The sequence below is a fragment of the Maylandia zebra genome, linkage group LG4 (genome assembly GCF_041146795.1).
Source record: "Maylandia zebra isolate NMK-2024a linkage group LG4, Mzebra_GT3a, whole genome shotgun sequence".
In the NCBI taxonomy this organism is placed as follows: domain Eukaryota; kingdom Metazoa; phylum Chordata; class Actinopteri; order Cichliformes; family Cichlidae; genus Maylandia; species Maylandia zebra.
Window position 1 is genome coordinate 12,234,437 of NC_135170.1, and position 12,265 is coordinate 12,246,701.

The 12,265-nt window shown below is 41.9% G+C and overlaps 1 protein-coding gene across 1 annotated transcript; it reads left to right on the top strand.

Annotated features, from left to right (window-relative positions):
- Positions 1-4,482: 4,482 nt before the first annotated feature.
- Positions 4,483-10,724, top strand: LOC101475659 (phospholipase B-like 1). The gene is made up of 11 exons (XM_024800348.2): positions 4,483-4,761; positions 5,098-5,320; positions 5,424-5,507; positions 5,826-5,967; positions 6,419-6,559; positions 7,562-7,706; positions 8,310-8,510; positions 8,655-8,795; positions 8,889-9,074; positions 9,804-9,910; positions 10,030-10,724. The coding sequence occupies exons 1-11, from the start codon at positions 4,692-4,694 to the stop codon at positions 10,204-10,206; spliced, it is 1,617 nt and encodes a 538-aa protein (XP_024656116.2). The 5' UTR covers positions 4,483-4,691; the 3' UTR covers positions 10,207-10,724.
- The last annotated feature ends 1,541 nt before the right edge of the window (positions 10,725-12,265 follow it).

The following is a 12,265-nucleotide window of genomic DNA, read 5'->3' on the forward strand; positions in this document are numbered from 1 at the left end:
TCCAACCCATCACCCTGATGAGACAAGTCCAGAATGAAGCACAATGGATTAAAAGGGTCAGAGGATGATCATCATCATGTGCTTGTGAGACGTCCATGGCAGCAGACACCTTAACTTCAGGATCTTCATGTTAAAGTTATTGCAAGTTCTGGGTTCACAGGCCAATTGTTCTCTGGCTGTGTAACAAAATGCAGGACCAGATATCCATTCAGTGTAGAAAGGTCTCTGCCTTCATGCCTCTGGAGGCAAAGTCTGCAGGGTTATGCGTTGTGTTTACATTCCTCCACTGGGAGGCACTAGAAGCCTTGAGGATCTCTGACACTTGGTTCACCACAAAAACACGGAACCTGGAAGTCTCATTATTGATATATTTCAACACTGCGGTGCTGTCTGTGCAAAATACTGAGTTTAGGAGAGGTAGTCTCAACTCCCTCCTCCACATTTTATCCTCGCAAACTGCTACCACTGCTGGCATCATTTCCATGCGTAGGATTGTGACTGGTTTTAAAGGCACACTGGACTTTCCCATTATGAAGGAACTGTGTATCTGTGAGTGACTGGTGTGCAGCAGCAGGTAAGTAACAGCGCCACACCCCTTTCCACTCGCATCTGCAAAGTGATGCAACTGAGCAGTGGCCGTCTCTCCAAAATCAGGTTTTACATTTACAATGCATCTTAAATGCAACTTAAATGCATCTGACTGTAGGCACCACCACAGTCCCAATGCTCCCTCAACAGGTCACGATCCAGGTCTATGACCTTAACTTTCTTTGCTCTTTCCTCCTCAGGTATAACTGCCAGAATGCTGCAGCTATTACTCACTTTGTTAAGTTGAAGCCACCCCTGGCACAGATGTCTCTGAGATCTGAGTAAAGATTGATGGCTTCGTCTTCAGAGCCTATTGAAGCAAGGCAGTTGTCCACATAAAAACTATACAGAATGGTGTCTATCACCTGCTGGCTGAAGTATGCTTTGTTGTCCTCTGCGCATTTCCGCAGGGCATAGTCGGCACAGCTTGGAGAGGATGTTGCCCCAAACAAATGAACACCCATCCTGTACTCTTGCATGCTCTAAAGTCATCACCAGGCCACCAGAGAAATATCAATAGGTCAGAATCTTCCTCTGGCACATGCACCTGGTGAAACATAACCTGGATGTCAGACATCAAAACAATAGGCTCTATTCTGAACCTCGTCAGTACTCCAACCAAAGCATTTGTTAAGTCAGGGCCACTCAGGAGCTGCGCATTAAGAGAGACACCCTGGAATGATGCTGCACAGCCGAAGGCGACCCGCATCTTCTCCTTGGTAGGATGGTAAACCCCATGGTGAGGGATATACCAAATCACCCATCACCAACTCCAGGAGTTTTGAGTCTTCCTTTGACAGCCCATCTGCTCATCATGGCTGCTCTCAGGGAAGTCCATCTTGAACTGCTGTTTCCATAGCTTATCCAGTGTGACAGCAGAAACTCTTTTGGGAGTAACTGTTGCCAAACATCCTGGCCTTCCACAGCATTCTCGATTAAGTGGCCCATGCACTGTCCAACCAAGCACAGTCTAACGGTGAAAGGTCCATCACCGACACTCCGGATGACCTCCAAAGGTTCCAGAGCTCTGGGCATATTCATGCCAATCAAAAGCTCCACACTGGACTTCATTTCTGGCAAATGAACATGCTTCAAATGTGCAAATCATCCAGGACCTGTTGATGTGGGACGTTACCAATATCTACAGGCATTTTGTGCTGAGTGAAGAGGTCAGGTATATCACAGTATATGTCACTGTCCAATCCAGCAACTTCAAGTTCAGGTACAATGAAACTGTCCACCACTTTCTCCTGTCCCATAGTGCGCAGGAGAATCGTTGTCTTCCTCCCAGCAATATTCAGCTTGTCCATAAGACCCACTGTACAAAAGGATGCTGAACTCCCTTGGTTCAAAAAGGCAGATGTTTCAACTATTCTTTGACCTCTCTTTGATTTTACTTTAACTGGCATGATGGCAAGCTTACAATCTCATTCACCGGCCCCGTATGACCACTAATCTGGATTGTTATCTGCCTCATTATCAGGTTTGGCTTCATTCTTCTCCTTGTGGTGGATATGGAGAATACTGGCATGTCTGAAACCACAAATTTTACATAAAAGACATTTTCTGCATTCTTTGCTGATGTGCCCAGTATACAAACAGCCAAAACAGATGCCATTCCTTTTAAGAAACGAAATCTTCTCATTATGAGGTATCTTATTAAGCAGAGCACATGACCCCAGTGTGTGTCCGCCTTTGCAGAACAAACAAGCCTTCACAGTACTGTGGCGATCTTGAGCTCCTGTTTGATTCTGTCTCTTAGCATCAGAGTTGTACCAAAGCTACTCCTTTTAGCTCTTGGATGTGGAGAACGTTTCCCTCCATTGCTGCCCTTGGCTGTTAGATGTGTTGCTGGAACATCACATAGATTTCCAAAGACGGGATCTGTAGCAATTTTAACTTGACACTCAAGGAAGGAAACAACGTCAACGAATTCAGCTCTGCGATGTTGCCTCTCCTGGATGTCACATGCTACCGTTCACCATTTGTCTTTTAACTTATATGGCAGTCTTCTAATCAAAGCAAGCATTTTGGCAGGTGTATTTAATTCAGAGAGATCATTAATCTCTTCCACTGCATTGCAGCATCCACGTAGGAACAAACAGTATGCCTGAAGAGCCTTTCCATCTTCTGATCTAATCAGTGCCCATGAGTGAACTTTGATCAAATAAGAAGATGCAATCACATGTCCATTCCCAAAGTGCTTATAAAGTATCGCCAGTCGTTGCTTCTATGATCTGTTCAAACGAGCACATAAAAGCCTGAAAATGTAAAGGATCGCCATCAAAGGTTTGAACCTCCCTTTTGGGCAGTGAAAAGAGACTTTGCTGATTGACCAACATACATTTTAATTTATTTTGTTTTTCCATAATGGACAACGGATTTTCATTGGCTACTGGATGAGCAGCTTGTTGATTAGACAAAGATGGGATTGGTCTAAAAGTGTCAGAAGGCCCCATAAGAGCGGGTGCAGGCCTTTTCCTTTTCATATTCTGTTGCACTGTTTTTACTTGAAGCTCTGCATTCCCAGTGATTGCATTACCTTTTGTAAGCGTCTGTGGAACAAAAGTCTGTGCTTCCACAATAAGGATTTCAAGCCTGTTTCCTTTCGTTTTAAAATAGGATTCTATTCCATTAGATTTCTACAAAGCAACGATCCGCATTGTGGAACCAGTTCTCAGCACATTCACTTTTGCAACAGTTGCAGCTATATCTGCTTCAAGCTGAAGTTGTTCTTTCTTTCTCCACAACTGCTCCTCCTGTTCTTAAAGAGAGTGTTTTTCTTTAAGTATATGTTGCTGTGCGAGCAAAGCAGCCGTTTCAGCTTCTGCCCTGAGATGTGCAGATGAAGGAGATGATACTCTTGAGCTCGACCTACTGCCTTGATTTGACACAACACGTCATCCTGAACATCATTCTGGGGATTAAGACATAATTGAGGTTCTTTTCCCAATGTGCTCTTGCACCTCCACTTCTCCTCCCAGGGAAGTTTCCAGGCCATCATCTGACTATGCTTTGTCAGATGATGGCCTGCCTGAATGTTTTTCAGTTTCAGCAAGCTATATCTTGACATCCTCCATAAACTCTTTATTGTATTTAGCAATGCTTGAGAACCATATATTTTGTTTATCTTTCTCGTTAACTGAGATTAAAGAAAACAGAGACTCATGCAATGCACTGGCATCCTTAAACAAGTGTGTTAACTCATCAAACTGTGATTTAACTTGTGAATAACTTTTATCATCTTTCATTAGCTCTTTAAGAGACATAATCACACTTTTCATTTTGTTTACATGCCTTTTCCGATCTGCTTGGGTGGTTTCAATTTTATATGCAAAAGCTTTCTCAGTGAGAACAATTAATCTTTTATCCTTTTCAGGTTTTCCAACAACAGATGCAGCTTGCGTACCACTCATTTTAAGCATTCAACATACCACTGTCGCCTTCTCTTTCTCTGTCAGACAAGTCGTTTTTGTGGGTGTAGTGGCGGCGGTGGATGGGCTCGCGTCGGCGTTAGAGTCGCCGAGCAGCTGAATAGGGGAATGATGTTGACGCGCTCGCTGTTAAAACGTCAAAATTCCAATTTAAAACTCATTTATTTGTTATCAAAAATCATTAAAATCCATGGAAAAACAGTGATCAGACATTCCAGACTTGAGCGGTCAGCAAAAGTTGTCTTCCCCCGTCACCCGCTCATTCAGAAAGATTCCCTCGGGTGGAGAACAGGTAACATAGTAATCACTACTACTATTACCGACACCACGTGACCCAAAGTTACGCCTATCCACAACACCAGGGATTGTGGGTTCGAGTCCCATCTGGGGTGGAAAGTTATTTTCTTTCTTTTCTTGTCCCCAAACTAAAAATCTCTTGTTTACCAACTACCTTAGTTGTTCCAGCAGCTTGTCTCGAAGTGTTTTCACGTGTGCGTACTGTTCCCTTTTTTCCGCTCCTGGCCGCAGCCAATCAGGAAACTCTGAGCTCGCGTGACTTGGACTTTCCCTGCGTAGAAAACGCAGATTTCCTCTTTACTTCTGCCACTTCTGCTCGAACCATTTCTATGTCCCGCAGCAGTTTTAGTTTTTAGCTCCATTCTCGCAGACATGTCTTCGCTAAATTGGTTAAATGTCTGTCTTCTGTTCAGCGTGGCTGCGACCTTCGGCTCTGCTGACAGTAAGTAGGACGAGTCCATGAGAAGTCACGGGTGATTGTTTAAGGATCTGTTGGTTTCATTCTTTCAGGAATGAAGTGGTGGTTTATTTCCAGCGTCCGTGCTGCTTGTATGAATGTGCCGTACAGATGATTTTTGTACGCGTTGAGTTTTAAGTTGTTTTGGAGACTGAGTGAAGTGTTTCGTGCAGTGTGATCCCTAACCTGACATTTAACTTTCATTTTTGTTTGCATCCATTAATTCATCACAGCAAATATAGAAAAAAATCCCTAAGTAGAGGAGCTGGAATCTGTGCCTCCCTTTTTGTTTATATTTTCATTATGTTGATGTGTTCTCAGAGCTGACAGCAGCCACTGTGTACTGGGACCCTGATCACAAGCTTGTCAAGTTAAAGGAGGGGGTGATGGAGGTCGAGGGGGATGCTTACGGGTTCCTGAATAACACCCTATCCAGTACAGGCTGGAGCGTCCTGGAGATCCGAGCAGGGTATGGAAAAACTCCTGAAACGGATGAGATCACTTTCTTCCTGGCTGGCTACCTCGAAGGTTTCCTGACCGCCCAGTAAGTGCTGTCAGTTCTCATTATAACCTTATTTATTTTACTCTATAGGCTATGGCATTTTGTATTCACTCTTATACTTGTACTCATTCTTCCTCCTCCCGAGGCAGATGATGGACCACTACACCAACATGTACCCGCAGCTGATCACCGAACCAAAGATGCTCGACCCAGTTCAGAAATTTATGGAGTGAGTCTGTTCCCTTTTCCTTTCAGAGTTAAAACCCGAGCAGCAGAAATGTCACATCTACTTCACAATCTGTCATCTTTCATATCCTCTTCTGAAAAAAGTTCAACCAAACATTTAAGCACTCTCAGCGTTGGCATTCAGCCACTCTTGACCACAACAGAGCTTACAGAAGTTCACCCCTGACATTCATAATGTTGCAGAATAAAGAACAGTTTTGATCATGTTTTTCTGCTGATGCAGTATTACGGTGGGAGTTTTGTACAGTAGCAGTTATCTGTTTACTTAAATGTCAGTCTAATATGATTCTTGTATATTCAGGAAGCAGGACTCATGGGTCAGACAGCAGGTGAAAGGGAACAAGAGCTCCGATCCTCTGTGGAAACACGCCGGCTTCATCATGGCTCAGCTGGACGGATTGCAGGCAGGAGTGGCAGCGTGGGCCAAGAAGCAAGGGAAGAAGGTAGGATAACCATGTGACCAAAAACAAGAACAGTGAAAAATTACTAACAAATAAATCTGCACTCTGAGATGCAGAAGCATCAACCAACAGTTTCATATCAGGTTTCACAGCCTTAAACCATGTTAAATATAAAAAGTAGAAGTAATAGTACTTAAGAAGATTTTTATAAATATGCTATAGAGCCAATAGTGTTACATTAATGGCACTAGCAGTAATACTACATACCAGCAGTTATGAATGCAAATAATTATTTTATTTAATGGATCGACTTTTGTTTGCTGTAAGATGTGAGAGGACTTTTTATGTTTTCTTTTCTCATAATTAATTATTTTGTAGCTTTTATTCTGTATGTTTTTTGGGGTTTTTGATAAATGGCCGTCTCACTTCAGGAGCAGCAGCACTGTTTGTTTGCATTTGATGACCAGCTGTTTATCTGTTGTCCTTCCCAAAGCCGCTGACGCTGTTTGACGTCCAGTTCCTGAACTCTGTGGGAGACCTGCTGGATCTGATCCCAGCCCTGGTCCCCAGCTCCTATCCTTCACTCAGAGACTTCAGACTTCCAGGGATGGGCCACTGCTCTGCACTCATCAAGGTCAGAGGTCAAAACACAAGTTAATCACAGACTGTATATAAAAGATGGATATAGAGACCAAAAGTGAAGCTAGCGATGCCTAAAATCAACTCACTCTTTCTTCTGGTTGCAAAAGGTAGTCTGACTTTGAAGAAGCATCTGATCTATGAACTCCGTAAACATCTTACTTTTCAGTTCCTCCTCTCAGCCGCTGGTTTCAAGTCTTGGTGAATACATCAAAATGTTCCGTTTCTGCAACATAAAACGAGCAGTTGATAAGTTCACTTTATGAAGATGTGGTGTCTCCTCTTTCTCATCAAGTTTGAGGGGGAAAAAAATATGGCAACCGATAAAATGCCAAACCCGAGGATCTAAAATACAAGTTTGCGCACAGCTTACAGTGGCCATCTTTTATATACAGTCTACGATCCTGATCAGGCTCTTATTCTTATTAGATATTAAAAAAAATACACATAACACAAAAAGCAGCTGATGTATATGAGTAGTTCCTCAAATTTACTTCACAGCAAATTAGTAATGCTTCACTGACATCAGCTGTAACCTGATTTTCATAGGTGTGCAAAATAAGAAGAACAAGAAACTACCAGTGAAGAGCAAATTTCCTGTGTAATCGAATGTGCTGGTGCATTAGTGCAGTAACGCATTATTCATCTTTATTTCATATTTAAAGAAACTAAGTTTAATTTTCAGTGACATAATTAAATCAGGGGACAGTTTTGTACACAGAGGTGCATATTCTAAAACCTGTAACTTCAAAGTGTTTTTTGCACGGCAGCTTTAACAAATGTATGTTTGTGCTAAATAACAGGCCAAATTCAAAAGTCCTATAACGTCACCTGTTCTGACTTCTTGTTCTGTCTGTTTGGTGGCTTTTGTTGAAAGGATATTCTTGAATTTAAGTTAATTATCTAACTAAACCAATGTTATTATGTTGGTTAAGCTACATAACTGTTGGACATGACGCACGATTGTCTCATTACTGATTTCTGTCATCATCTTTAGATGCTGCCGGGGTACGAGAACCTCCTGTTCGCTCATTCCAGCTGGTACACGTACGCTGCTACGATGCGGATTTACAAACACTGGGACTTTCACATCAGCGAGCCCCATACAGCCACTGGAAAACTATCCTTTAGCAGCTACCCTGGTATGTAAGAAAGCAAGAGCATCAGTGAAAATTTACCTCATTTATTTTGATTGAACCTTCATTTAACCAGGATAACATTACTTTAAGGTTACACAACTCTTTTAAAACGTGTCCTATCCAAGACAGGCAGCATTACAATCAGTAACTGCACAGACTAGTACAACACAGATGAAAATACACAGCAAAAACACACTAAAACTATAAGAATGTAAAACTGATGGAGTAAAATACAAACACAACCAACATTTATGCTGAAACAAACATAAATAAAAGTAAAAGTCACTGAGTTTATTGAATAGTACTGTGCTGTTAATATTCATGCAGTACATTTGTAGTAGCTGCCTCCAGGTCAGTTAAAGACGTCTTAAATGGATTTGGTGAGATCAGCTTCTTAAGTTTTAGAGTTTTGCTGATGATTCCACTTCGTAATTCAGTCAGTGTCAGCCATCTCCAGAAGGCCAACCATTCATTCTGCTGTCTCTGTATAACAATTTTGGTTATCTCGCCCTCTTCACACATGGCACACATGCAAAAAGAACATCATTATGGAAGAAGATCATCCATAAAGCTCATGTTTGTAATGTGGCTTGTTTGTGGCTTCAGGGTTCCTGGTGTCGCTGGATGACTTCTACCTCTTGGGAAGTGGTCTGATGATGACGCAGACGACCAACAATGTCTTCAACTCCTCCCTTTTTGACACAATCACCCCAAATAGCCTACTGGCCTGGCAGAGGGTCAGGCTGGCTCACAGTTTGGCAAAAACCGGAGAAGAATGGGCCAAAACCTTTTCCATGTATAACTCTGGTGAGCATGTCTGCCTTATGTACATGGATCTTTATACACGAAGCACAGAAACTGTGCTGTGTTTTGATAGAAAAAGCTAAATCATGCTCAGGCCTCTTTATTAAACTTTTTTCTCTTCCATAAATCCACCTGTAACTCTTGCAGGAACCTACAACAATCAGTACATGGTGTTGGACAGAAGCAAAGTGAAGCTGGGTCACAGTCTCGACGACGGTGCGCTGACTGTGGTGGAGCAGATCCCCAGCTTGGTGGAGTACTCGGACCAGACACAGACTCTGCGCAGAGGCAGCTAATCATTTTCTACATTCAATTGTATTTTGTATCATATTTCATTTTTAGACTTTTCTGTGATTTCGTCACCACATCCATTTCTTACAGGTTATTGGCCATCCTACAACATTCCTTTCCATCGGAAGATCTACACAATGAGTGGTTACGTAGAAATGTGGGAGCAGTACGGAGAGGACTTCTCCTATGACCTCTGTCCCAGAGCCAAGATCTTTCGCCGTGACCAGTGTGGCGTTAAGGACCTGGAGTCCTTGAAGCACATCATGAGATTCAATGGTGTGTGGCTCCATCTCGGCTTCTTAGTTTTAACTCATTCTGCTGACTCTTTGTATGTTGCTGTTTCATAAGCTAGATTTTTGGCTGCAGTACACTTCATTAGTTACATCTTGTTAGAGGCACACATTCAACAAGCTGCTGGATTCAAATCACATCTAGCAGTTTGAGATGATCTGAGCTTTGCGATGTGGTCCGTTGTCCTGCTGGAAGCAGCCATTAGAAGATTGGTAGAACATGTTCATAACAGTCATAACAATACTGAAGTGGATTTGGGGATTTAAATGATGCTCAGTTTGAACTTTAGCAGGTTGTCTTCACCATGTCTATGTGCATAAATCCACTGTGTTACTGCTGTTTTACTGTCTGATTAGATATTTGCACTAACAAGTAGTTGAACAACTGTACCTAATTAAGTGGCCTTTTCCTAGCTATTCTGATAGCTATAGCTTGAGCTGATATAGTTTTATACATTTCTTTTAGGTACCTCTTCTGTTCAGACTTGTTGCACGTCTGTTTAAACCAAAGATGCACAGGTAGAGCATTTCTTCCCAACCAGGTCCACGAGTGTCCCAGGGTTTCTTCTGCAGTAGCCAGTGTGATAGCTGAACTGTGACACAGAATTAGGCTTAGTTGGATCTCTGTTTAATTTTTGAAATCTTTTCATTTCTTTTTCCAGTAGCCACCCATTTACATTCACAAGCATGATATTTTTGGTTTGCTTGTTTTCAGACTACAAGAAGGATCTGTACTCAAAGGGTGACCCCTGCAAGTCCATCTGTTGCCGTAACGACCTGCAAAGCGAGAGGCCTTCACCAGGAGGCTGCTATGACACTAAGGTATTCCCAGAGCGCCACAATAGCCTTTTCATCAGTAGCAGTCATGCAGGTTTCATGAATTCAGATGCTTTTAAGCTCTACCCAGCTTTCTTCTTGTTGGCGTCTTTTTCCCTGTGCAGGTGACAGATTTCCACTTGGCTGGGGATTTCCGTGCGGAGGCGGTGAACGGGCCGACAACACAGGACGGACTCCCGCCGTTCTTTTGGGACAAATTCGGCAGCATTAGCCACCAGGGTCTGCCACAGTATTACAACTTCACCTTTATCAAGATGCAGCCCATTCTTTTCAAACCATGAGCATCAGTGTGTGACTGTGTGCGCACGATAGGGATTCTTTCAGGGTAATGAAGGTCCACAACCATCGGTTTTATCTGTCCTTTCCATTACCATCCTGCAGATGATTTTTTTTCTACATGTTTACTATTGCATCCATGAGCAGATCTGCTTTTTTCTCCGCTGTCACTTTTTTATAGGATTTCATTCAACGCTGGTAAACACAGATTTCTGATCTATTTCTAAACACGTTTTTTTTCCCAGGGTGTCCTGTGTGCAGCCATTGGTGCCTTTGATGCTCACAGTAGCTTTATGATATAATAAAATACCAAATCACAAAATCAGCAGATGTGCCACCTTAAAGTAAAATCTTTATTTTTGATGCTTGAATGTCTTCATATATACAAACACTATTGCTGCAGGAGTAGAGGAAACAATCAGTGCAATGCCTCAGGACTCAGGAGCTGATCATCTCTTATGATCTGATTTTTGTTTGCTGCTTTTTTTATTGTGCTGTGCAAAATTAAAAACCTCTTTTTGTATTTTTGTGTTTCTTTCTTTGCATGTCTACGATATGCCTTTTATTCCATTTTTGTTTTACACTTAAATTCTCACAGTCTGGACTTTCAGCTACTCGGGTTTAGATTTTTTTCTGGTGCAGGGTCATTTGATGTGTGAGATTTTAAAACATATGTTTGAGTGATTAAGTTTAAACTTTACTCAGATTTCAGTTAGTTTTCTTCACAATCTGAACTCAGTTCTATTAAATCTACATCAAATTAAGTGAGCTCAAGTTTAGGCTTTAAATCAGATCCCCACAAAAAGAGATCAAACCAGGACATTAGGATTGGAATCTCATCGAGCTCTGCGGTGAACTTCTCTAAATGAATGTGGCTCTAAGCCTCCATCAGTCACTTATCACCAGATTTAGCATTAGAGTTCTTAAGCCTTTGATCTTTTGTCACCAAAGTCAAATCTAGTGATCAAGTGGATTGTTCATGTGAGTTCGAGGCTTTCATAAATATTTAATGGAAAAGTAACAAAGCAAGACAATTCGAAAACTTGTCTTCTTCTGTAGCTGTCTCCGAAAAAAGTGATTTTTGGTATTGGCCCGTAAACCTATGTCAATTTAATGAAGCAGAAAAATGTTTATAATTTTATACATACTTGTAATTGGCTGTAAAGTCTTATTTTACATCATACATATGACAGCTGGGATAGGCTCCAGCGGCCCCCGCGACCCTGAAAAGGATAAGCGGAAGCGAATGGATGGATGGTCTTATTTTACATTGTTGGAATTGCAGCTACTAGTACACAGATTGGAAAACTGATCAGTTACATTCGTTGGTCACCAAGACCGACTAGCAATCAAAATGCATTTCACTTTGATCTGCCAACAAAATAAAGAGATTTACACGTCCTTACCTGTCCTGTGGGACAGAAACGTTTAATGTTTAAATGTATCCAGATTACAGTTTCAGAGCTCTGATGCGCACTCTTCAAATTAGAAAATCCCAGATTTTCTGCAGCATTAATCTCTTGTCTTGTGTGCAAAGATATTGTATTTAACTGTTATTTTTGTTTTACATTCTTTATACATTTAATCGTCATCATTTGTGAGTAAGTTGCACTCATAGAAGCCGCCTTTTTTTCTGCGGAAGAAGAGTCACATGATCCGAGAAATGCTCCTCTTTTTTTTTGTTTATTTATGCGAACACAGATCCGGGGTGTACCGGAAGCAGAAAACCCGACTTATCAGAGAAAGTTGATAACCATCGTCGCGACAATCGTTATCTCCAGCTGAGGTTTGGGGGTTAACCAGCTAACGCAAAGAAAGCCTGGTTGTACTGAACTCCCATCGTAGTTTTCCCCTCAGAGAGGGTGAGCTGCTGTTTTCATCATTGCTATCGTAGCAAGCGCAATTTGAATTTGAAAGTTGTGGGTCCACCTTTAGATGGTGCCTGTTTTTGTGTGTTTTTGTTTTTTCCTGATCACAGTGGGGTCACAGAAAGCATCTTTACCTGAGCTCACTGTGGTTTCTTTGCTTTAACTGTCTGTCCAGTGTGCTGAACCGCATCACTGG